We start from the raw sequence: 25,587 nt of genomic DNA, 5'->3' as shown, positions 1-25,587 counted from the left end.
GGAGGGCGGTACCGGGGGTCTGGGGGTCATGGCGCGGAGGGGAGGCCTGACCGCGGGAGGCGCGCGCACACGCACAGGCACCCGCAGCGTCGGGCATTTCCGGGCGCACGGAGTCGCTCCCCGGGTCCCCGCAGAGTGCGCCTGCGCCCATTTTCCCGACGGGAGCAGCGAGGACGCGCAGACCCGCGGGTTCGAAGGCGCGAGCGCTCCGCGCGTCCCCCACCGCGTCTGCGCCGGAGAGCCGGGGGCGGGCCCACGGGGCGGGGCTTGTGCGTCCGCGGGGCCGTTGGGCTCGGGGCGGGGAAGGCTTGGCGGCGGCGCGGCGGCCGCTCACCGGGAGGCGGCGGCTCCCGCCCCGGGTCCCCGCCCCGCCCCGCCCCCGGGCTGCGCGCGCAGCCCTCGCCGCCGCCGGCCCCGCCCAGCCGGGGAGCGCGCGGCCGCCCGGAGCCCGGGATCGCGGTGCACCGCTGAGCGGGAGGCGGCGGCGGGAGCCGGGCCCGCAGGTGAGGCGCCCGCGGTGAGGGGCCCGGGGGGCGGGGGGCGGGGGGCGGGGGCGGGCCCAGAGCCCCCGCGGGCCCCGAGACCCCTCCACGCCGTTACGGGCCCCCCGCCCCGAGGCCCGTGGCAGCCCCTGGCCTCCCCGATCCCTGCCGCTCCCAGGACCGCGGGGCCGCAGAGCCTCAGGATTCCCGGACGCCGGGGACCCCCGAGGAACCCCGAGGCCGCCCGGGGCCCCCTGAGCCCGCCCGGGTCACCGCCCGGCGCGCAGGCCCTCGGCGCCCTCCCGCGACCCGGGCCCGCACCTCCTCTGTCACCTGTCACCTGCTCCGCGTCCGGTGCCCCCCCCATGCTACGGTGGAGTCGGGGCGGCTGCTGGGGCGGCTGACGACCCCTTGCAGCCCCTCCGGGCCTGTGACCTCGGCGCCCACGTTTCCATTTGTGTTCACTGCTGCCTGAGGCCCGAGCAGCCACAGTGATTAACTTTTAATGCTGTTGCCGAGACTCCTGTGGCCCCGAAGAGTCTAGAGAAGCCATCTGAGGTCGCGGAGGGAGGGGCAGCCGCGCAGGTGGGGAGTTGGAGCAGATGGGGCTCTGAGGTTGTCTCCTTGGCTTAATTTTTTCATTTGTGGAATTAACATATATATGTATATATTATTATTATTATTATTATTTTTTTTTGAATGCCCAGTAGTTTCCAGGAATTGGTGCCGGAACCAGAGATGCCGGAGTCCTTGCTCTCAGGGCCGCATGTGGGCAGGGTCACCTGGGGGAGGACCGTGAAGCAAGCAGGTGGTTCCTTGGGGCAATGATCACCACATAGGCCTTGAGCCCAGCTGAGGTGGGAGCCTGATTCTCAGGAAGTGGTGTTGGGGAGAGCTCCCTCAAGAGGGGAGGGAGGCCCACGGTAACCGGTGTGCTGATCTTGAAGGTTGAGGTTGAGAAGTTTGCCCCAGTCCTGGGAAGGGGACTGTGTGTGAAAACACAGAGCGGTGTTGCCACCAAGCACAGCGGATTTTGGAAGCAGGGGTGGCTGGAGCCGAGAGCCATCCCAGGGGACGGCTGCAGATGTACTGCTGCCTTAACAGAAAGGTCATCAGGGTGGGACTCATAAGTGGGGTGAATCCAGCTTTGTTCCCTGAGACTCATGCCCTTGCTCCTTTCTTGAATTGCGGCTGCTCCTATCGTGGGAGGAGACAGTGACGGGGCTCAGGGCTGAAGGAAGGCAGGAGTTGGTCAGTGGGGAGGACTGAGGGAGATTCCAGGGAGACCAGAATGGGGAAATCGGGAAGTTTGGCAGAGTGCAGGGTTTGGGACGCAGAGTGGTAAAGAAGAGGGTGGGCAGGGGGGATCAGGATGCAGGCACGGAGTCAGGGCCCGCTGAGGGGTTTAGGGGAGTGGAATGGTTTTTGTGTTTATAGCAATCACTGGCTGTTGCAGCGGGAGGAAGCGAGGTGAGGGATCGAGGGGTCCCGGACCAGGGTGGGGGCAGTGGAGACCTTGGCTGGGCCTCTCAAGGCTAGACCCCAGAGACTGCCGTTCAGCTCTTTCCTGTCTGAGCCTACACTTTCCTGCCTGGAAATGGACTTTGGAACTTAGTAGTCCCAGTAGGAGAGGTTTTGTCCTTTTCCTCAAAAGGTGGGTGGTCTCTGGGGCTTCGGGGTCACTGCATTGGGGTGGGAGCCCAGCACCACACAGGAGATGCACACATGGCATGGGGTGGGAGAGGAGGCAGTGTGAAGAAGCAGGTTCTTGGAGATGGAATAGGATACAGGGTTTGGAGTTTGGACTTTGGACTTAGGAGCCCTGAAGAGATGGGAAGTCCGTGAACGAGAGGCAAGTTCGGATGGGTCCTGTTCTCTGGAGACTGTGTGGGACTGGAGGCAGGGTGGCTCTCAGGAGGACACAGGTGGTGGCCTGGAATTTCACGTGGTGGTGAAAATGTTCGGCATCCGTGCTCTGCAAGGCACTAGCCCCGTGCACCTATCAGGCACTTAAAATAAGGCTGGTGGGACTGAAGAACTGGATTTGTAGATTTATTTAATTTTAACTAATTAAATCCAGGAAGGGCAGCCAGTCACATGCAGGGTGTAGTGGGAAGCATACTGTTCTAGTCTGTGTTCTTTTAAGTGTTACCTTTAATGTTTCCAGCAACCCTAGGAGACATGACATAGGATTCCTTTTTTACAGATAAAGGAAATAGAGACCCAGAGTAAGTAACCTATCCCCATGTTAAGTAGTACAACCAGAGTGGGGTGTGGAACTCCTCGGGCTGGGCTCTTTCCACAGACCCTGTTTCCTCCCTGCCAGGAGCCTGGAGCCTCTCCTTGCCCGGAGACAGAAGTCCTTTTGAGGCGGCCCTGGTTTCTGCCCAGTGCTCCGGGTCTGGTCTGCCCAGGCCGAAGTCTGTGTGAACTGTGGGGTGGTGAGCCAGCCTAGACCAAACAGAAAACTGTTGGGAGCTGCTGCTTTTGCCTGCAGCTTCTTCCTGCTGCCTCTTAGACCTTCATCACGGCGGCCGTTGCTCTTAGCATTTCTGGAAAGTGAGCTAAGAAAGCAGGTGAAACTGCAGGTCAGCTAGACACTGTGGCTTGTTACCTGTGAGGAGTTGGTGGTACAAAAGGTGTCTTAGATGCAGTGAGTACTTGAGATGAAGCTTTGCTCCCATGGGGGAGCAGGTAATGCCCCAGGATGCAAGGTCAGGGGCCATGAGGCAGGAGCAATTTTCTAGCTTGCCCCTTAGTCCTCGGTGGGGGGCTGGAGAGGGGGAGAGGAACTAAGTCACTACCTCCCAGAGTCTTCATTTTCACTTCTCTAAAATTAGGGCATCTGGCATCCCATAACCTTTTGGATCCCCCCAGCTCTAGAATTCTGTAGTGTCACATCTCATTAGAGGTTTACTTTCTAGAACATCTCTTATTTTTCTTGGGATGGCTCAATGCCGGTGGTTCAGCCTGCCTTTGGCCTTTGTGGGTGTGTATCTTATCGTTATTGGCTTATCATTAAGTAACGTGTCTATTTGAGTTAATTTGACGCATCTCGTCTGATGGACAAACTAAAACAGCAAACACTTCAGAGGTTGCCAGGGTTCACGATAAAACGTCAGGTATGTTTGCCATCCTGAGCTGGGCCCAAGTCAGGAGAAAATGCACAGGCCTGTATTCACCATGGTGACCGGTCTCTGGGAAAGGTTTACTGTTGCCTCGCCCGATGAGGGGCCATAGTAGTGAGCACTTCGCCGGGTTACTGATGGGATGAAGTGAGATGATGCACGTGAAGTACTTTCCCCTGAATCTAGTAAGGGTACAGAAAATGTCACTAACGAATGTTGCCATTTGAACCAAACTGTGACGTTCACGTTTTTTATGAGTGGTGGGTTTTCTTGTCTTCCTTTGGGGTATATGCCCAGGCAACGCTAGAGGCATTATAACTGTTAAAAATGCAAACGAATGCATTATAACTGCTAACAAGATGCATTTTTTTCTGTTGTTAATTTATTTTGACCACATTTAAAAAAAGATTGGTTTAGTGTCAGGTGTTCAAATCAAAGTTCTGTGTTTTCTGTAAAATGAAGAAAAAACATTCATTGTAAAGACCCCTTGTTAGTAATGGCTGGGAGGAAGTTTGACCAGAACTGTGGCTAAGTGAGTGTGTGGTTGTGCTTGCCGCCTTGGAAACCAGAGCCTTGAGCTGGGAGCCCCCTGATGCTGAGGGCAGCCAGCTGCTGCCGCGGTGGTTTATGGTGATCAACGCTTTACAGCCGATCAAGAACCTTTTTGGTCTTTGCCTCAACTGAAGTTTGTGCAACAGTGAGCGGTGTGGGAGGTGGAATTCCCAGCTGACACGTTTGGAAACACAGGTTCACAGAGAGATGGCCCCTGCTCCTGAAGTGGTGGCATTTTCTTAAGCCCAGATCTTGTGTTTTCTCTGTAGCGGCTCCAGGGCTGCCCCCATATTGGGGTTGCTGTGGTCTCAGGGCTAAGCCTCTTGTAGTTCTGGAAGTTTGCTGTCCATTCGCACCTTGTTTCCACGTCAGGCGAACTTAGTCATGCTAATCAAACTCACCAGAAGCACATTTATCACTCCCAGATGATTCATTTGTGGTTAGAAGTATGGCCGTCAGATGTACTTGAAAACTTTTGTTACCCAGTGATTTCTGCTTTTGCGTCCACCACCCCCACGTCTGCATGCGGAGCCAGGTTGCTGTGAAAAAGGCAGTTTGTGGGAATGACATCAGAGTAAAAGGAGAGGACAGTATTAAATACCAGTGTTTGCGTCAAGAGCTTTGGTAGCTGCTGTAGTGTGCCCATAGGTGGAGACGCACTGGGAAGCGCTTGCTTTATGGCTTCCAGGCTTGCCTTGAGTGTAGCCAGAGTACAATGGCTAGGTTTTGGCCTCCTCTTAGGATTTTCCAGTCCTTAGGAACCACACTGATGCTGTGGATTACACTTAATACTAATACAGTTGACCCTTGAACAACACAGGTTTGAACTGTGTGGGTCCACTTACACGCAGTTTGTTTTCAGTAAATACATTGGAAATTCCTTTTGAGATTTGTGACAGTTTGAAAAAAACAGACAAGCTGCAAAGCCTTGAACTAAAAAAATTCAGAGAGAGATATGTCATGAATGCATAAAATAGTTGTAGATACTAGTCTATTTTGTCATTTACCACCATAAAGGATACACAAATCTATTATAAAAGAAGTCAAAATTCATCAAAACTTACAGACTTAGGACTTCATTCTTGGTCAAGAGAATGTAAATAGAGATGCAGTATTAACTGTAACTGCATCGAATGCACTGCAGGGATACTGTACTGTCCTTATTAGGTGGCTGCTTCCTATTGCTCTTGTGGCGAGTTCAAGAACTGCCCGTATCTGCCTGAAATGATGTGTGCACTAATCTCCCCGTGAACGGTTCATCTCTCTGCAAACTTTGTGGCTCTTTCTATTATTATAGTTTTGGGGAGTCAAAAGTTAGACGCAGCTTTTCAAGCATACAGGGTGCCTCTAACCCGTCCCTCCTCCCCATTGTTCAAGGGTCAACTCCATTTCCGAGTCTCTGTCTTTGCGAGCAGCACATTTATACATGATTTCTCAGCCTGGGTTACTTTGTAACAGCGGCAGGGCCTGACTGTGGCTAGTACCTAATACCCAGGCCTTGCCCTGCTGCCAGTCATGTATTTCCACATGTCCAGGGAGCACCTCATTCCATGACTGTGGGTCGGCTACAGGTGAGGGGAGAAGCCAGCTTTAGGAAACCTTGACAGATACTTGCATCTTCCCTTCCCCTGCTGTGTGAGAGGAATATATTTTGAGTGTACATCCCTCTTCACTGAGAGCTCTCATCTCTCTGCTCTTATGCTGCGCCAAACGCATATCATTCATTTATAGAGAGAAGTGAAGAGGTTTTCCTAAGGATACTTTTGAGGACCCCACAGATTCTCATTTGTGGTTTGTGCTTGTAAAAGGAAAGTGTAGTTTATAATAGAAAATAATTTGTTTCAGTAAGTTTTTTGTTATGCTAATTTCATAAAGACTATTCTTGACATTTTATCCCTCCCCCTCAAAACTATGATTGGAACACTCCTTGATCCATTCTTTTTTCCTTCTCTTGACCCTTTTGCCTTTTCCATCCCTGTGCCCTTCCTAGCAGTGGAGAACAGTGAGGTAATTCCAACAAAGGTCGGTTCTGCAGATTGGCGTCCGAGCCTGCTCCAGCAGGTCTTCAGCTGGCCTCACTGCAATCTCTCGTGATCTGGCTGTTTGGCCGGCACCAAATAGCTCCAGGTAACCTTTGATGTGTTGGGTGGACGGGTGCTGGATAGTTGGATGGTGTGCCTCAGCCTCCCAGGAGGCTAGACTGTGCATTGCAGGCCCGAGTTCTAAGAGGGCTGGCTCCAGAGTCAAAGCTCTTAAGAAATGCTTGCTTGCCTGCCCTCCCATCTCCTGTTGGCTGGAGAAGTCACACAATGAGTCCAGAGTTAGAATTGTGGGGCCTCTATGTAGGCATGGTCAGGAAGGATGATGGCAGGGGAAGGTCATGAACCATCTGGCACAGTGGGGTTAGGGAGTTGGGAGGGGACTTTGTCTTGCTAGTTGTAAATAACAAGGGCCATGTTCATAGTTGATTCTCTTGCATTGGACCCAATGTGGTGAACATTTATTTTGTGTTGGATGCTGGCAGTCTCTGGCTACTCTGAAGCTAGTTCATAAAATACTCATGATCTCAGATTTTAAGCAGAAGACATCCTGTGAAGACTTTTATTCCTGGCTTTAGATGAAAAGGACAGGAACTGCTTCTACAGATCTGTATTGGGCCAGAGTTTGCTTTTAGGAAATGCTGATAGGTCCTTGAAAAAAAAAAAAGGTTGCTATGATGACTTGGCTTTGGGCCTACACACTGTGGTGACGGCATGGTCACCAAGGAAACCAAAAGATGCAGCTTCTCAAAGGTCTCGGAAGGCTTTTGTTGCTGCTGTCTGGAATCCGATTGGTTTAGAAGAGTGGTGTTGAGCATGGGAGCAGACCAGCTGGGGCTTGCCATCCTGCCGGAACTTCTAGGATCTGGCACTAGTTGCTTTGGAAATCTCCTACTTGGCCCTTGGTGTGAGAAGAAGGAGATTTGGGGGTACTCTCCAGATTCTGGTGAGATTTGGCTCTGATGAGTACTCTGCCGAAAGAACAGGAAGTGAGGTCGTATCTCCAGCCTGCAGCGTTAGAATGAGCCGTCGATGTCTAAATATGGGCAGCTGTGCAGCTCATCACAGTGCTTGTGTGGAGTCTTCATATAATTGGGGACTTCCCTGTTGGCTACTTTGCTTCTTAAAGATGCACAGAGGTGTGGAAGTCTAGAGGCACATCTATCTGCCTGTTGAAGCTGGAGCCTGGGATTCGGTTGAGGCGCTGAGGGGCCAGCTCCTGACTTTGATCAGGCTCAGACAGAGAAGGAGGTTTGAGCATCTGGACCAGCAGCAGAATGGTTTGGAGGGCGAGCTGGGAATCTGTTGTGTGTAAGTGTTCAGTATTTACAGGGATGAATTCCTTTGGAAAACTTTGAAATCATGTAATTTGGGAGTTAAATCTTGTCCACCGAAGTTTAAATTGTCCATACTGTTTTGCAGATGTGTAAATGCAGTGTTTGGGTTTCCAGTTTGTGCGGGTACAAGCAGTTGCACAAGAATTGAAAGAACTACAGGTAGATTTGTAAAAGTCTTTACCATGGAAAGAGATTGGGGCATTTCTTAAGTCTTTGGTTGACCAGTGACTGCTTAAAGATTACTCTTAAGATGTTATGTAGAGGAGGCTAAGATAAGAGGCTTCTTCCCAGGAGTAACTGTGTCAAAGGGATGTGCATTATTTTGGGAGGCAGGGGCGGGAGGCCATTGGATTAGTCAACTGATAAGCATCTCCTACTAAGTTGTCCAATAGGATTGAGTAGGAATGAGTCTCAAGTTCCATCCTGAAGTGGGAGGTTAGGAAAGCTGCCTCATTGGCAGGTCAGAGCCTGAGCTGTTTGACTCAGCAAATTGAGCTTCCAGAGCTCCTTTCATATGAGAGATTCTCAAGCTTTCAAAACTTGGGTCAGTTAGCCACATTTCATATTTTATAGATGTTAAAACAGGATTGGTGAACAGTTAGGTCAGCCATTGAAATCTCAGGGCTGGGATCCAGGGTGTCCAAATAGAGTGGAAAGCCCCAGTATGTTACTTTCCTTAGAAAATATCTAGTAGGTTAAAAAAAAGATTTGACTTTGATGGCTCTGATAGTAACTTTTTTTTTTTTTAAGATTTTATTTATTTATTCATGATAGACACAGAGAGAGAGAGAGGCAGAGACACAGGCAGAAGGAGAGAAGCAGGCTCCATACAGGGAGCCTGATGTGGGACTCCATCCCAGGACCCCAGGGACTCAATCCCGGGACCCCAGGATCACGCCCTGGGCTGAAGGCAGGCGCTAAACCGCTGAGCCACCCCAGGGATCCCCTGATAGTAACTTTGTAGTGGAAGGAAGATGGAGTGAAGGCGGAGAACCAGCCCTGACTTTGCCAGCCTCTCCCTGGACAGATGACAGGCATCTGTGAGCAGCATTTTTCTTGCCCGTGTACTACGATTTCTTAACATTTGGGGAAAGGTCACAGACACCATTGGGAGTTTAAAGGAATCTGAACCCTTTCCCCAGGGTGGGGTGGGGCGAGGCGGGGTAGGGTAGGGCGGGGTGGGGTGGGAGGAGGCATCCAGGCGCCTACATTGTGTGTGCATTGTCAGGGGATACTCTGAGGATCCCATTTAGCTCTAAAATCTAATGATCCTTACAGGGAGATTAAGCCTGTTTACTTACCCTGGGAAATTATTTTTGGTGACCTGGTTCTAACTGAGATTAAAAAAGACAAGACTACACATGTAAAAAGGCGGATTTCCGTCAGGGCTGGTTAGGATCTGGTGAAGCAGGCACTCACATATTCTGCTGACTTGCTTTTCTGAGAGGTAGTTTGCCAGTATGTTTTCAAGTATTTTACAGTGTTTATATTCCTTAACTCAGCAATTCCACTTCTCAAAAAATCTCTCCTAAATAATTCCAAAATAGATAAAAAATCTTTGCGCACAAAGATGGTTGTCAGGAAGATGCTTTGATTATAATGCATGGAAAACAGTAGGTTATGGCTTTTGGACTCCAACGAGAGGAAAATGTAAAACATCTAGAAGGCAATATATACCTGTTCGCAGCAGTTCGTGCTGAGGTAGTGGTTTATGGGCTTTTTAAACTTTATTTTTATGTTTCCTTGTTTACAGTAAATATTCTGGAATTGGGGTAAAGTGATTCTGCAAAATTTGTAGAACATGGAGGTAGTTCGGCAATAGAGACCTAGCTGGTTTAAGATTCTTGTTTTATGTAAAGCTAAGAATTGACCTTTTATTTAGATAATTTTTTGTGGACTGGCTTTCAGCACGGCCGAGCGGGCTGGAGCCTGGGAAGACTTGCTGAGGGGGCTGGGCTCCCTTGCACTAGGGCACTGCCCCCTGCAGAGCATGTCTGTGCCTCCCCCCTAAGAAACTGCTTCCTGGCTCTGCTCTGTTGGGCCACTTGCCCTTCTTCCTTCTGTGATAAGTCATTTGTGTCCATGTCAACTGGAAGCAGAGTCATAAAGGGGGCGGCAAGGGGACACCCACCCCTGAGCCCACTGCACCGTCTAGGTGGGTGTGTGTGAACTTTCGTTCCCTTTCTGTCTGGCGTGGAGCTACGGGGAATCTGAATAGGAGGCTTTGCCTGGCCTGGGTGGTGGGAACCGTGGTTTAGGAAACATTAGGGAAGTATGTGTTTTGTCTATGACATTTTTTAGGCCTTCTAATTTAAATAAGGATCCAGGGGATCCCTGGGTGGCGCAGCGGTTTAGCACCTGCCTTTGGCCCAGGGCACGATCCTGGAGACCTGGGATCGAGTCCCACGTCGGGCTCCCAGTGCATGGAGCCTGCTTCTCCCTCTGCCTCTCTCTCTCTCTCTCTCTCTCTCTCTCTCTCTCCTCTCTCTCTCTCTCTCTCTCTGTGTGTGTGACTATCATAAATAAATAAAAATTAAAAAAAAAAATAAGGATCCAGGACCTTTGATTTTAATTCCAGCTTGAACTCTCTTCCATGTACTAATAAAAGAACTTCTATCTGGGAAACGGAAGTCACTTCTAATGTTTCTCTTTAGGATTTACAGATGGATCCAGTGGAAAAGACAACAAACAGAAGTGAACAAAAGTCAAGGTAAATAAAGTCAGCCACATCTTCACGCAGGTAGATAGCCTCTGTCACACGTCTCCTGAGGTGTCATTTATATTTAACCTGCCACCTGCAGAAGCAAATGTGGAAGCGGAACCTTGTGTCAGGAGGGAACGTTGCGGGGGCTGTGCGGCCAGCCTTCACTGCGATGTAAGAAACGTTCCAGAAGGTAGTTTCCTCTTTGCATAAGGAAACGACTGTAACCTGGTCTCCAAACCAAGCAACGAGTGATCCCAGGGTCACCTCGGGGACTGGGGTGCCATGCTTCACTGGAGAGCACTCTTTGACCCCCAGTGAAGTACGAGTCGTGCTTGTTCAAAGTGATGCTAGATGAGGAAGTGTTAGCTTGGGAGGGGCTGCGGTGTGTAAGAGGCAGAAAACCAGCTCTGGCTGGGAAGTTTCTTACCTGGCACTGCAAGCAGGGATCGTTTTTGTCATTGTGGTTAGTATTTACAGGCTCTTGGCAGCTTCAAAGGAATTAAAACTGCTAGCTTTTTGTTCACATATATATCACTTAAATGTGTGCTTCACACCATGGGGGACTCAAGATGAATAAGACACAACTGTCCCCGGGTCCCAGGAATGAGGATAGGACGTGTAAAATAAATACACAAAAAAGAATAACGTGCAGGCTCTGTCTTCTGGTGGTGTGAGTGGGGGCAGGGGGCCTGTGGTCCGTCTGACCTCACAATTCGTAGATATTCCTAGACACCATTTTCCTCCATGGGTGCAGTACTTTCCACATTGACTTCTGTTCTTTCTGTTGTTTTAAGTAGAAAGTTTCTGAAAAGCCTCATCCGGAAGCAGCCCCAGGAGCTGCTGCTGGTCATTGGGACAGGCGTCAGCGCCGCGGTGGCGCCGGGAATCCCAGCCCTCTGCTCGTGGAGGAGCTGCATTGAGGCAGTCATCGAGGCTGCTGAGCAGCTGGAGGTGCTTCACCCGGGGGACGTCGCGGAGTTCCGCAGGAAAGTGACGAAGGACCGGGACCTGCTGGTGGTCGCCCATGATCTGATCCGGAAGATGTCACCTGTAAGTCTTTTTCAGACAGGCACTTTGGGTTTCCCTGGGGTAGCATGGTTCTCTGAACCTGTGGCCGGGTTGGGACCACGTGCTCCCGACCTGGGACCCTAACGTGGACATTTCTTTAAGCCTATGTCATGTTTAGTTCTCGGCAGAGTGAGGCTGCTGGGCCAGAAGCTTCTGGTCCACTAGCATAGCACCTCTCGTAGCAGTGGTGATGCCAGGCGCACGGTGGGGCTCCTCAAGGAGTGTGTGCTAGCTCGGGCCTGAATCCACGTGGGGCATCTGGGACGGGCTCTGGGATGTCGTCATGCCGCAATAGGGACAAGCCTTAGGATTTCGTACTCCGCGGAGTGGTATCCTTGAGGTGTATTTTGGTTTAAGTGGGCCAGCCATGTATCTTCAGATGACAAGTGGTTCCTGCCAACTTTTGAAGATAGGAAAAGGTAGAGCGGCTTCCTCGGCAGGTGGAAGTGGTCTAGTAGAGAGGAAGGGTGGAACAGGGGGCCATTGCCGAGGGATGCCCTCAAATCAGGCGCTGGCGCAGGTGTGGGGTCTGCTGTCAGCCGCTGCTTGGCCAGGTCAGCCGTGTGGACTGGTGTAGACGCTGGAAGCTACATAATGTGGTAGAGGCTCGCGGCAGGTTTCTTCTCGCTACTTGAGTATCTATTAAAGCACAGCCATCCTCTGAGGGTTGGGGTGGGGGAAAGCTTTGGAGGTGTTGCACAGAAAGCATGAAAAGGTGTCTTTGGGGTCCCTGGGGAGACTGGAAGCGTTTAGCTGCTGTAGACACCCCAGCTTGGCTTGCAGATGATCACGTTTTTATTTCTCACATAAAAATCTGGGCCGGCAGCCCGGTAGAGCAGGTGGCGTGCCAGTGTTGGGGGCCCAGGCCCTGTCCTGCTGCGCTGCCGTCTTCACCATCCAGCTGGGGGGAAATGAGGTGAGCTCCTGCCTCCTCCCCTCAAGGGCCTGACAGGGAGCCACATCTCCCACTGCCAGGTTACACATGGTCCTGCCCGGCTTTCCAGAGCCTGGGAAGGGTTTTCAGTGGGGCAGCTATCCCACAGGGGGGTGTTCTATTAATACTGGGCCACTTGGATCTGGGCCAGGGCTGGCCAGTTGCAGTCCTGGCCAAACCTGGCCCGCCGCCCATTTTGTAAATGAAGTTACTGGTCCACAGCCACACGGATCGTTTGCATATCGTGTGTGGGGCAGTTGAGTAGTTGTGGCAGAGACTGTGAGGCCCATGTTCTAAAACAGTGGCTCTCTGGTCCTTTATGGACAGGGTTGCTGAGCCCTGTCCTAGGAGGAGGGGGCTGCGTCCGTGGACAGAGAGGTGTAGGAGTGCTGGGCAGTGCCAGGGGCACCGTCAGGTGAGGTCGTTCGTGTGGAGAGAGGCCAGCGAGGTGGACGCTCATTTAACCCACTTAGAGCGCCCACCTTCGTGGAGACTTACTCTTCACGTGTGTATTTTGTAAAACTTCATAAGGACTTAAAGTGAGGCCAATCGGAACGACTGTGTCCCCCCCACCATGCTGAGCAGCTGAGAACGGGTGTGGGAATGTGGTGGGGGGAAGAGGGGTCGTATCCAAGTTGCCAGGAAATCCAGCAAAGCACAGGAAGAGGTCAGCAAGGTTGGAAGCTTATTCAAGGAGGTAGTTGCAGTGATAAAAATTCTAAAAATCGCGAGTGTAAGCTGCTGAGTGGGAGGAGTTAGGTCGGCAGGGGGGCAGACTCGGGGTACCTGTAACCCAGCTGGTGGTGTGCTGCCTTGGGAGTTGGGGCTGCAGGGTCAGACAGTGGGAGCCTGGGCCAGAAGTTCTGGAAGGGTCCTGCTCCTAATAGTGTCAGGTTTGGGATGTGATGGTAGGCTGGTTGGCAGAGATGGGATAAGGCCAGTGGAGGAAAGGCCGCGATGCAAAACGGGTCATCTCAGTGGATGAATAAATCAGCAGACACTGTGACCTGACGGCGAGCCATTTCCCCATCTCCCCAGGCCCAGCGAGTGTGAGGGCCTCAGGGACAGCGAGGGACAGCTTTTCAGTGGCAGAAGGAGGATGATGTGGGGGTTTACTGACGATGGACCCACTGGGAACAGAGGAAGGGTTTCCGGGATTGGGGAGATAACAACTGTCAGAAAAGTGCTGGCTGGGAGCCACGAGTGCTCACAGGAGGGTCTTGTGGCCTGTGACATCCACAGAGCCAGATGGTACAGTGGGTGTGTGTGTGGGTGACTTCTGATGGACGGTCCCGAGGGCAGGCTGAGGGATTTGGTGGTGATGCAAAAGTCCTGGCCCTGCTGACCCTGCAGCTGGTGCTCATGGAATGCCTGGGGGAGGTTCAGTTTTACTGGCGTGCACGACACCTCCTGCCCCCCAGGTACTAGCCACCGCCCCAGGCCTCTGCTCCCCTTCACAGCTTCAGAGTTGTTCAGAAGCACTCTGCGTATTTGCTGCTGCCAGTTGCTTACGTCTCCTCCTGAGCCCATCCCAGCCAGGCTTGGCCCCACCGCTCCACTGAAGCAGCTCTCGTGCAGGCCACGAGTGACCTCTGAGACCGTGGCTGCTCCATCCAGGGGCCGGCTCTCGCTCTCCAGCCATCGAATCCCTCCGCACTCGCTGTCAACCCCACTGCCTTGCACCTAACTGCAGATGCCATTAAGATACACTTTTCCTCTACCAGCAAGAAAGACAAACCAGTACCCCTGCCGCACTCTCGGGGGGAATCTGAAGTCTTTCCTACGCTCTGAGGTCATCAGAGCCTCACGTGATCTGGTTCTGGGTCACCTCACCTGCTGACCTTAGCCATGCTCTCGCCCTGCGACAGGGGCCCCTTGCACACCCTTGGATCTACCCGTGCTGTTGCTACCTCAGTGCCTTTGCACCTGCTCCTTCCTCTGCCTGGGACACGCTCTCCAGAGGCCCCTCATTTCCTCAGCTCTGCTCAAACGCCCCTTCGCAGAGGCCCTCCCTTCCACCTGTCGTCCCTCTGCCCCCAGCAGCACCTGGCCCCCTTTCTCTTCTTACTTTCCCATAACATTTGCCACTATTGACAATCACTTACGTATTTGTGCAGGAACTGTCTCCCTCTAGGGTTTCAGTAAACTCGTATGAGTCAGGGGTTTCCTTCTTTTAACGCTGGTGCCCAGAGTATCACTGCTTAGCTGCTCAGGGGTTGATGAGAGACGATGTTTGTAACTCCTGTTCCACCTCTTCGTAGCGTACAGGCGACACCAAGCCCAACTTCTTCCAGGATTGCCTAATGGAGATTTTCGACAACCTGGAGCAGCACATCCAGAACCCGCTGGTGCTGCAGTCCATCCTCAGCCTGATGGAGAGGGGCACCATGGTGCTGACCACCAACTATGACAACCTGCTGGAGATCTTCGGGCAGCAGCAGAGCAAGCCCATGGAGTCTCTGGACCTGAAGGACAAGACGAAGGTGCGGCCCACGGGTTCCAGGGCGGGAGGCAGCCACGGAGGAGGCGGTGCGAGCCGGCTGGGGATCTGCACTGCCTCGGAGGCGGCCCAGGCTTCCCACGGGGTGATGCCCTTCCCGTCTTGCTGCCTGCTCTGGTTTTGTTGTGTGTTCTGTCCTGCACATCCGTAAGGGCTTCTTGTGTGGATTCATCACAGTCCTCGTGGGAAGTAGGGGCCGTAAGAGTCACGAGCAAGGTCGCCCCCGGTCCTGGCACCGTGGTTCGGGTGGTCCTGTCCCTTCGTTAACAAACTGGGAGTATGCCATATGGAACGTTTTTATCTTGTTTTTTTTCCCCTTAATATTATACTTTGAGTATTTTGCTGTCCTTAAGCTGTGTTTCAAAGCGTGCTTTTAAATAGCAGTTTAATCATTGAAACATAACCGTTAATCTTTCTTTATTATCGTTAGCATATTTCCACGATTGTAAGTAATGCTGCAGTAAAAATCCTTATGTTTCCATGTCTGTTCTTTAGGGTAGATTCCTAGAAGAGTTGTGGGGTCAGAGGGCAGGAGTATTTTAGATGATAGGAATCACCAGCTGGCTGTCCAGAAAAAGAGTGAGTTCATCCTCCCACCAGCTATGTGGGAGGGTATCCACCTCCCACGTCTTGTGAACACACCGTGTTACCAGAAAACAAAACACATTTCCCCCGCTGAAGTGAAAATAGGTGAAAATTTAACATTTTGGTTTTGCCTTGCTAAGGTGGATCATGGTTTCGTGTTATTGACTATTGCTTTTGTGACATGTTTATATCTGTTGCATATTTGCTTAAAGATTTTATGTCATTACCGATACTGCCTCCACCCCATGTGTCTGCACCCTGAGGGTGATCTCGGCCAGGCCTGCCCTCCACGCAGGAACCTAAGGCCTAGAGATTATGCCCCCTTGAGGCCCAGAGTGAGTATGCAGCTGCAGCCAGTTCAGACCCGGAGCTGCTTTCCTGCAGAGCTTGGCACAAGTCTGGTGGGCGGCCACGTGTGTCCAAGGGACAGCCCGCTAGGACTGTGCTGGTGCTGTCACGGGTCCCACCCTCTTCTGAGCTGTTAGTGACACTAGTCCCCTCTGTGAGGCTTGCTTGCTGTTGTAAAGAGCATCTCTGGAAATTGCTGAGGGCTTGAGGCTGAAGTGCCCACTGGCTCCTCTGTCTGGGTTGCACCAGTAGAGCCGTTGGGGTTTGTCCAGTTTTCTGGTACCGTGGGGACTACCTGCCACCGTGAAGGTGCCCCTGGCATGAGGATAAAATTCGGTGTGTGTGATGTGCCTCTTTTTTTTTTTTTTTAAGATTTTATTTATTTATTTACTTACGAGAGACAGAGAGAGGCAGAGACACAGGCAGAGGGAGAAGCTGGCTCCATGCAGGGAGCCCGACATGGGACTTGATTCCAGGTCTCCAGGATCAGGCCCTGGGCTGAAGGTGGCGCTAAACTGTCGAGTCACCTGCCCTGATGTGACTCTTTTTAAAGACCTCTATTCTAGATCTTGAAATGAAATCAATATAGAGCTTTTTGCTAATTATTTGTTTCATATGTTTTTTTCTGGGTGTAAACACAACTGCATTTTAATATACACAGCGGTAATTAAAATGCAATGTGTCACTTAGAAGTCCCCTTAGTCCCCTAAAGTCACCAGCCTTGACCGTGTGTTTTGGTCTTGGGTGCTGGAGGTGGCTTCTTCGCAGCTGTCTGTGGCTGTCCTGCAGTCCTCTTTTTTTTTTTTTTTTAAAGATTTTATTTATTTATTTACTCATGAGAGACACAGAGAGAGAGGCAGAGACACAGGCAGAGGGAGAAGCAGGCTCCAATGCAGGGAGCCCGACGTGGGACTCATTCCCGGGTCTCCAGGATCACACCCTGGGCTGAAGGCAGCGCTAAACCGCTGAGCCACCTGGGCTGCCCCCTGCAGTCCTCTTTGATGTGACAGGAGTCACCAGCGCCAACAGCTGATCACTCTTAGGCTTTGTGTAGCACTATGACGTGAAGTATCTCTGTCATTCTTTCCAAAGAGGTTTGAAAAAACCACAAATCCAATTTAGGTATTTTCCTCTTCTGTTTTGAATAATACCCGGTTTTCCCCTTTGTCTTGGCTTGATTTCTGACAGGTCCTTCAGTGGGCAAGAGGACACATCAAGTATGGAGTTCTTCATATTCATGGCTTGTACACGGATCCCTGTGGGATGGTCCTGGATCCATCGGGATATAAAGATGTTACACAAGACCCAGAAGTCATGGTACGGCCCCCTTCCTTAGGCTTTGGTCGTGTCCCCTGGGACTTGGTGGCAGTGCAGGTAGCTCCCGGCCTCCAGGCATGCCTGCCCTGTGGGGCACACAGCTGGCCCTGTTCTCAGCTGGATCTCCAGGGGCTGGCACCTCGCACGGATGCCCAGTGCTCACACGGTGAGTCCTGAGTGCTCCACGGTGCCCGTAAGCCTCCAGCGTGGCCCATGGACCCTGCACCATCTGTGCGGACTCTCGGGCCACCCCCCGCCCCACTACCCTCGTGTGTTTTCCTTCAGGCACCTCCTTTCCTTTCTCCACTTGGCAGTCTTTCTCTCTCGCTTTCGAAACCTCATTTTACAACCTCATTCTCTGTGAGGCTGTTTTGATATCCTGGACAAAATGAAGTGTGGAAAAGCTGCTTTTCAGCTTTCTATGAAGTTTTTGATTAGTGCATTTAGAAACCACTGTACCTTCACTGAGTCCCTGCTGATCTTGGGGTCAGGCACTCCTGTCCTTGGGCTGACCCGGCTTGTGGCCCATGGGACAGGCGTGGCCTGATGGGTGACTGGACTGGTGCCCCTCTGGGGGTCAGGGATGCTCGTGGGAGGCTGTGAGAATGGCTGGGTGGACCCTGGCCCTCTCACTAGGGTGTCAGATGTCTGAAGTGCTGACTCTCTGCTGCGTGCCTGAGTGACCCCCTGAATCTTTGCCGGCCCCTTTTGCCTGTTCCCTTGGATCACTGTCATGGGTCCCCTCCTTCCTCAGCTCTTTTGCCTTCATTCCCAAAACCCCTGTTCTCCTGACAGCGGTCCCTGGTTCCCATCTGTGATCCATGCAGACACATGAATTCCCAAGTGTTGGATGTGCACAGTTCTGAACAGAAACAAATGGAATGTCTTTATTTCATGTTTTAAGAATTTAAAATTGTACATAATTCCCGAAGATTTGAGTTGCTAGGCTGCACCACAGGATGGCTGGGTGGGTCGGTGGGTGGGCATTAGGCTTTCCTTACTTTGAGGCACAATGACACTGGACATTGATGGGGGCTGTACCCATTACCCTGGCTTGGAGAGGAAGGGGCTCCCACGAGTGCTGAGCAGGGACGTCCGCTCAGCTTGGGCCTCTGTTTGCTGAGTGCTGCACTGGGTTGACTTGCAGAGTGTGTGCTGCCTCTTGCTCTGTCCCTGGTGTAGCTGGTGGAAGGGGCCCATTGCCGAGCAGCGTTCTGAAGGCGTAGACATGCAGCTGGCACTCGGGCCTAGGGTTGCACCACTTTTCAGGTGAGCATCCATGGCTCTTCGTTGGCTTTTCCACAGGAAGTCCTCCAGAACCTGTACCGCACCAAGTCCTTCCTGTTTGTGGGCTGCGGGGAGACCCTCCGGGACCAGATCTTCCAGGCTCTCTTCCTGTACTCAGTGCCGAACAAGGTGGAGCTGGAGCACTACATGCTTGTGCTCAAGGAGAATGAAGACCATTTCTTTAAGCATCAAGCGGACATGCTTTTGCATGGGATTAAAGTCGTGTCCTACGGGGACTGTTTTGACTACTTTCCTGGCTACGTGCAGGACCTTGCCACTCAGATCTGCAGGCAGCGCAGTCCAGGTAGGGGATTTCTTTCTTGCTTTTTCCAGGCACGACATTAATGGAGTTCTTTTCAGTTTTTCCTTTTTTTTTGCGATACAATTTACACACAGAAAATAAAATGGGGATGGAGTTTTCATACCACTAAGCTCCCCAGCCCTCCAGTTACCTTTAAAAAGATGCGTGTATAAAATCGAAGGTCAAGGTAGTCAGTGTGATGGTGATCTCTGCACAGGACTTGAGCATTTAAAGCTGTTTGATGGCAGTCAGTGTTTGCCATGCTTCTGGTATCCTTAGCCAGGAGACGGCACACCCCGCCAGCTCCACAGTGGAGACACCAAAACCCTGGGAAGCGCAGAGCCTCAGTTACCCTGTCTCCTCACTGCATTTTACAAGTTAAAACTGCAGAGGCACAGAATGATCTCATGAAGACTTTTACACTTTTTTGCAAATACCATCTTTATCCCATTGTGGTGCGTGCAACACATAAGTCTCCTTGGCCCAGCTGCTGGGGACCTGTCAGGAATGACCTCGATAATGGAGCCGGTCTTAAATTGGTCATCCCGACATAAGGTGGTTAATGGCTTTGAGTTTGGGGTCCTAAAACATGGATGATGGCAAACTTGGAAAGGTCTGGACTGGCTGGATTTAACTACAGTGAGAACGTAGCCCCGCTCCCCACCCCCTGGGCAGGGGAATTGGGGGCCAGGGTCACAGGTGACCGGAGGCACACGTGGTCCAGCGGCTCTGTCTCTCCCCGCTAGTCCTAGTGAGAATTGCGAGTGATTAGCAGGTGGACCAGTTTAAGTTGCATGTCCGTGAAGGAAAGTAGAGTTAGGGCGTTAGCCCATTTCCTCGGCGGAGGAGAAGCAGGGACAGATGCTCACTCGTAAAACTCTGCGTTTTACGTTATTGACCTTCATTTTCAGTGACAGTATCCATGGCCAGAAACTAGATGATTTGACAGATGCAGGACCAACTCAAAGAGATGAATCACTTGTCCAGGTAGCTCTCAGAGAGTTTGGAGTTGGGACTGGAATCCAGTGTGTCCCAAAGTGGACCACGGGCCCAGCTCTGGAGAGGACCAGAGGTTACCCTACGTGACCCACAGCCTCTCCTGCCTCTGCATGCATGGCTCCCCGGAGGACCAGGGCCTCACAGACACCCACATGAGCTCGGGCCTCGGAGGGTGCCTCTGGGTGCCTTCCTAACCCGGCGGAGGCCCCATTCCCGAGCCCAGGCAGCTGAGAGGATTTGACAAGCTTTTGGGGCCAAAAGATCTTTTGGACTTATAATTGGTGATCGGGTCCTTCAAGGATGTTGTACTTAGGTTTTTGTTTTGTTTTTTAAGATTTTATTTATTCATGAGAGAGACACAGGCAGAGGGAGAAGCAGGATGCATGCAGGCAGCCCGATGCGGGACTCGATCCTGGGTCTCCAGGATCATGCCCTGAGCCGAAGGCAGGTGCTGAACTGCTGAGCCACCCAGGGGTCCCTGTATGTAGGTTTTTGAAGTACCTCTCTTGACCGGAGAGGGTGGTGTCCCAGCAATGATGGTCATGATAGTGATGGTGGGTCCCGGACCCTTTCTCCCTGTGGGCCAGGCCAGCCCATGCCACCCCTCCCTCGGTCCTCACAGTGACACTGGGTGTAGGAGAGGAGGGCCGCCTGCTGGCCGGGGTCCCCCGGCTCCCCAGAGCTGGTATTGAGGTTCCCAGTTGCTGTGGCGCTGCCTGAGTAGGCCTGTCCGCTGTCCCTGCCACTGGCCCGAGGAGGACGAGCATGTGAAGTCTGGGTTCTGCTGACTGTTTTCCTTTCTTCTCCAGATGCTGACCGAGTGGACAGCACCACACTGTTGGGTAAAGCAGATCTTGATTTTTACCAGCCTGTTTTTTGCCTACACGTTCCATTATCTTCCTGCCATCGTAGAATCATGAAAGTTTCTCGCAGTAAATACCTAGCCTGTATTCAGACAGCCCCGCCAGAGATGTTGGCCGGCTGTGCCTCTACGGTCCCCATGACAGTAGAGAGATTAAACTCGCGTCCCTTTGGCAGGGGCAGCGTAAACTGGGGTCACTTGCTGGCACCTGACGATACTGTCCCGCAAGTGAGAGATGCAGGGCAATTGGAATGAGAGTCCTATTTTACCATGGGGTCTAAGGCGTAGTAGCGTTGTCCCAGCCCCTTCTGAGATGTTTATTGCAAAAGTTCTGACCTTTTCACATCAAGTTTTTCTGTGCGCTGCTTGCTGGAAAGGAGAAGGTCCTTGCTGCTAGGCTCAACTCTGGCTGTTGACAAATTCGCAAGATAGGACCGAGCTCAGGAGCGGCCAGCGTCTTCCCAGCGGACTTGGTGGCAGGCTGTGCGCTTCGGTCAGGCGGTGGGGGAGAGGGGCCTCTGTGCACCGGCCCCGCGCCCTCGGCGGGTCTGGTGCGGGTGCCCTGCGCGTGGTGGATGGGCTTCAGCGTAGAGACCCCTGAAAGCGTCGTGCTCTGTGTTCCATTTCTGCCTCCTTTCCCTGCAGAAGGACACCTTTATTAGAGTCACTTTGTCACTTAGATGTGACTCCTGGGTCCATCCTTCTCTTTTGGACAAAGCATCATCTGTGGCACCTGGCAGGGCTTGTTGGCCAGTGCTTCAGTGCAGTCAGATTTATAAACTGGTCCTTGAAGGGTGGATTCTAGAAGAGATCAGCTGGTAAGTAAAGGTTTTCACCTTTCAGGGAATGCTTGTCAGGACTGCGCCAAGAGGAAGCTGGAAGAGAACGGAATGGAAGTCTCAAAACGGCCCAGGCAGTCCGACGCCGGTATGGTGCTTTCCCTGTGGTGGGGCCTGCTGTGGGTTGGCTGCGGGCACGGTGCTCTCCTCACCTGTGCTTGGTCGGGAGGGCCTGGAGGGGGTGACGGGGGTGGCGCCCGGCATCAGCCTGAAGCCCGTCTGGATGTCTGGGGAGGCATGTGATGCAACAAGTACACACACACAAGGTGCACAGTCTTGGGTCAGCCCTCAAATTTCACAGAGCGCATCTGCCACCGGATTGTGTCCAGTTCACCAAGCAGTGTTGTTGGGAGCCTGTCCCCCACCCCTGGCACCTGGGGTTGACCACTGTCCTGACTATAGGCCTCCTCCATCTCCAGAAAAACCACTTCAAATCCTGTTTCTTGTTCCCCCTGTCACCGACTGAGATTTACTAAACGGATTATGTAAGTGGGTCCGGTCCATGGCCTCGGGACAGGGGCTCTGGTGCTGCTCACGGCCTGCCCATCCTCCCGGGGGTCCTCTATGTGGGGGTCCCCTCTGCGGGGATCCACAGCACCTCCTCTTTGCTGCCCACGTCATGAGTGGGACTCCCGCATCCGCACTGGGCCCTGCCTGTCAAGCCCCCGCAGCCACCTCACCCCCTGCGCCGTGTCTCCTCTGCGGGCTGCGCTGGGTGTGGTCATGGCCCGAGCGCACGCGAGCCCTCTGGTCGGCCCATAGGTTGGGTCTCAAAGTTGGAAAACAAAAGCACTTTTGTTAAAAGAAGGCAAATATTTTTTTTCTTGGTTCTCTGTCTTGTGTGCAGCGTTAATGGGATTGGTGCCAATTGCAGGACGTTCTCAGTATCAAGGGAAAATGCGTTTTTTCTCTTGTTGCATATTGGAGTTACTGCTGTTGTTTTTTAGTTTTTGAGGAGTTTCTAGATTTCTTTTTGTCTTGTTCAAAAAAATCACATTTTGCGGTGTTTCTAATGTCTCGTTCTGTCCGTCATACTGCCTACCCCCTTCCTGAGACCCTGGCCTGCTGCTGCTCTGCCCCGGGCTGTGTGCAGAGTCGTGCGCATCTGCCCCCCCACCCCGCTCCTGGCCTCCTAGGCTGCTGCCTGGGTCTCCCCTCCTGTCCCTGGCCAACCTGCCATGACCCCTCGGGCTGTCCCACTCCGCGTGGGGGGGGGGCAGCTCCCCGAGGCCCAGGCGTCTGGGCCCCTCATGGTCCTTACCCTCCAAGTGTGGCTGGTGCGTGGGCTTCTGCTGCTTCCTTTTCCTAGGGACTCCACTGTCTTACAGGTCGGGTCGGGTTTTCTGTTGAAGAGGGTTTGTTGCCAACCCAGGTCTCCATGACCTGTGGGTAACCTGTTGCTTTCCTATCTGGAAGCTTTTTCCTCATGTTCAGAAATTTCATGAAGGTGTGTTTAGGTGGAAATCTTTTCTATGTCCCTGCTGAATTCTTTCCCTGCGTCTCCAGTCCTGGGATAACTCTGGTTTCCTTGATACTTTCTTTCGACTCTGTTCCTTGTTCCTTGACTTCATGGTCCTGATTTACGGTTGATTGATTTCTGGTTTATTCTCTTGTCTTCCTGTCGTTTTTCAGTCTTTATTTTTTCAAAAACTTTCTGGGCGGTTCTCAAAATTATGTTCTAGTCTCTGGTTAAATTTTTGAGAGTTTTAATGTTAATTTCTGGGAGCTCTTGTTTTCTGATTTATTCTCTTTCATAGAATCTTTTTTTTTCTCCCATGACAGTGATATGTTTTCAAATCTCTAGAGATTCCCAGGTTATCTGACTCTATTCCATTCCTAAAAACATTGGGATTGAGGATTTTCAGATAACAGTATTAATTTTTTACTACTTTAACTAAGAAAACTTAAGTAAAATGCTCTTAAACACTTCTCTAAGAACCCACTGAGATTCTCAGACTACAAAGCATATCGAGTGTCAGGTACTTGTTACTCAACATTTAAATTAATCCTCAGTGGGTATGTATGAGGAGTGCTGCGATGCTGCATTTTCCTTCTACATCACAAGGAACATGTGCTGTTGAAATAGTCTGTTATTGATAGAAAGATCCCTAATGAAGCAAACAACAAAAGCAGTTTTTAAAAGCGGCTGCGCAGTGTCGTGCCCGAGCAGGACTGGTGGCAGGAGACGGAGTCTGTGGTGGCTGGAGGTGTGTCTGTGAGCCTTCCTGAAGGACACTGAGCCACCACTGCAGCAGGTCCTCAGCACACAGACCTGTAAGGGGAGAATGCCACTTCAGCATTTGGAATACAATTCTTTGAAGTCTTTCGGCAAATATTTAGACTGAATTCAGCCAGTAGGGACATCTGTAACCAAATAAAAATGAAAGAAATGAAATGAGCACTTTGACTCGTTTCTTCCAGGACAGGTGGTTTTTTCCACTAGGCTCTTTCCTGCCTCTTGTTTTTGTCCTGTCTGGGCTCCTTGGTCACTTGTGATAATCAGGAAGGCAGACCTGGAGATGCTCCGCCCGTAGTGGTGCTGCTCTTCGTGCGGCTCCCCCTCCAGGGCTGCCTCCGGGTGGTGTGGCCCATGTGGGGCGGCCCACGTGGGGCAGAGGGCTCACTGGCTGGGGCTTTGGGGGAGAGCGGCAGTCGAGCCAGTGGGGCCCCCAGGGATCCCCTGGATGCCAGCACCCCTGCTCTGGGCAGTCGTGTCTCCCTAGAGGAAGCTCTCTGGGTTTGTGTTCCACGCTCTGGCTGTCCCTGTGGGCTGGCTGTCACCTGCACAGCCATCCCGCTGTGGACACTCCTCTGCTCTCCAGCGGGCTATCATCTGAAGGTTGAAATTGTCTCTGTCTGGTGACAGCCACCTACTCCCAGTCCTCTCAGAAGGAAAAGGGCACCCACATCTACGGGTGCAGATTCTCTGCTGTTGTGTACAGGTCACAAAGCCATTTCTCAACAAGGGCTACTGTTAACATTATGGAGTCACTTTGAAAGTGTGTAGCATGGAAAATAAACTCAACAGTGTCTGAAATGGAGATCCTCTTGCAAATACTCCTTTAAGCTGAGTTTAACATTTCTGTATTCCTTTCATTTTGTTGAAACAGATGATGCTGGAGGGTCTTGAAATGTTTAGGACCAATAAAACCTGCAATGTGAAAACCAGCCTTCTGTAACCACAGTGCCATAACCCGAACGCTGAGGAATGTTCAAGAATTCCACGTGGGATCTCTCACTTTGAAACCATCCCATACCCTGGAAGAGCCATGTGGCTGTGTGGCCTCGGAGGCTGGGTGCAAGTTCCACTGTGTGGTTTGACTGTTCGGGAGGGGAAGCACGAACGTCAGGGTTCCCGTGAGGCCCGGCGGACACCTACCTCAGGGACCACTAGCAGCGGGGAGGGAGATCCTGGGCCTCCTGGCTCCTGCTCGACACACTCCCTTTGTCAATGAAAAGGGGAGGGTGAGGACTGTCTAAGCAACAGTAGTTGCCAAAGAGGAAAAAAAAAACTAGACACTTAAAATTTTCTAATTTTTATGTGGAAACCTCTGTTACTGTAGAAAAAAAACTTAAAAGTTTTTGTTGCATTGTTAAATAGTAAAGTGTGTGCAGGTGCTCCTTTGAGGCACGACATCTGCTGCTGAGAATGGTATGTTTTGAAAAAGGAAGAGCAGCTCATGGGCTTCTTTGGAATTAATCTAATTTTAGTGACTTCGGCTCCAGAGCTGCCCCAGAGCACAGCAGGCCTGACGGCGGTGGAGGAGCCCCAGAGGGCAGCTCGGTGCTGGGCGAGTCCGCACGCTGGCTCACAGCTGCCAAGCTACATGTGGAGCACAAGACCAAGTTTGCAAATTTTAGTTACAAATTTCAAGCTTTCCGAGTTTTTATTCCATGGGGTAAGGGCCAACCTTTCTGTTCTTGTCTCTTAAAAGTCTCTTCCTGTGGCCCACTTGGGGTTCGCATGCAGCGAGGCTGGCAGAGCTTGTAGAGGGCCTGTGGCAGTGTGAGCCGTCAGGGTCAGCCGGGGCTGAAAGCGCTGGACTGGGGGCAGTGCTCTCGGACCCTGCTTGCTCTCCTTGCAGGGGCTGCTATTTTTGACGTGATGTTTCTTGCCAAATCTCATGACACTCCCCATTGATGGCGCTGGAACTCTCCCAGGTATAAAGTTAAGAACAGGAAACACAAAGTTGGTCAGGATGTGTTGTGTTCGAGAGAGAAGCCAGAGACCCACTTAAGACTTTCTTTTTGAAGCATGAAAAATCTTTTATGTTACTCTGGTCATCAATAAAATGTTAACTTCAA

The 25,587-nt window shown here is 51.9% G+C and overlaps 1 protein-coding gene across 7 annotated transcripts; it reads left to right on the top strand.

Annotated features, from left to right (window-relative positions):
* The first annotated feature begins 412 nt into the window (after window positions 1-412).
* Window positions 413-25,587, top strand: FAM118A (family with sequence similarity 118 member A). 7 transcript variants are annotated; one of them, XR_005987944.1, is made up of 8 exons: window positions 413-503; window positions 10,193-10,248; window positions 11,040-11,292; window positions 14,506-14,727; window positions 16,866-16,994; window positions 18,300-18,585; window positions 20,391-21,370; window positions 24,393-25,587. XR_005987944.1 is itself a non-coding variant. In XM_041756218.1 (8 exons), exons 1-8 carry the CDS (start codon window positions 10,202-10,204, stop codon window positions 24,410-24,412), a joined length of 1,074 nt encoding a protein of 357 aa, XP_041612152.1. In that variant the 5' UTR covers window positions 10,193-10,201; the 3' UTR covers window positions 24,413-25,587. The 7 variants fall into 7 exon arrangements, 2 of the variants coding, with proteins under 2 accessions (XP_041612152.1, XP_041612151.1); XR_005987942.1 differs by having other exon boundaries at window positions 11,037-11,292; XR_005987946.1 differs by lacking the exon at window positions 413-503 and adding an exon at window positions 533-1,067.

The sequence above is a fragment of the Vulpes lagopus genome, chromosome 5 (genome assembly GCF_018345385.1).
Source record: "Vulpes lagopus strain Blue_001 chromosome 5, ASM1834538v1, whole genome shotgun sequence".
NCBI lineage: Eukaryota > Metazoa > Chordata > Mammalia > Carnivora > Canidae > Vulpes > Vulpes lagopus.
This window is presented reverse-complemented; position numbering and strand designations above follow the sequence as displayed.

Bases quoted from the DNA above. Each gene is read 5' to 3' on its own strand.
- FAM118A (XM_041756217.1), top strand. From the start codon at position 10,202: ATGGATCCAGTGGAAAAGACAACAAACAGAAGTGAACAAAAGTCAAG. The intron at 14,728-16,865 runs GTGCGGCCCACG...GATTTCTGACAG, and splicing joins ACCTGAAGGACAAGACGAAG to GTCCTTCAGTGGGCAAGAGG. The intron at 16,995-18,299 runs GTACGGCCCCCT...GCTTTTCCACAG, and splicing joins CACAAGACCCAGAAGTCATG to GAAGTCCTCCAGAACCTGTA.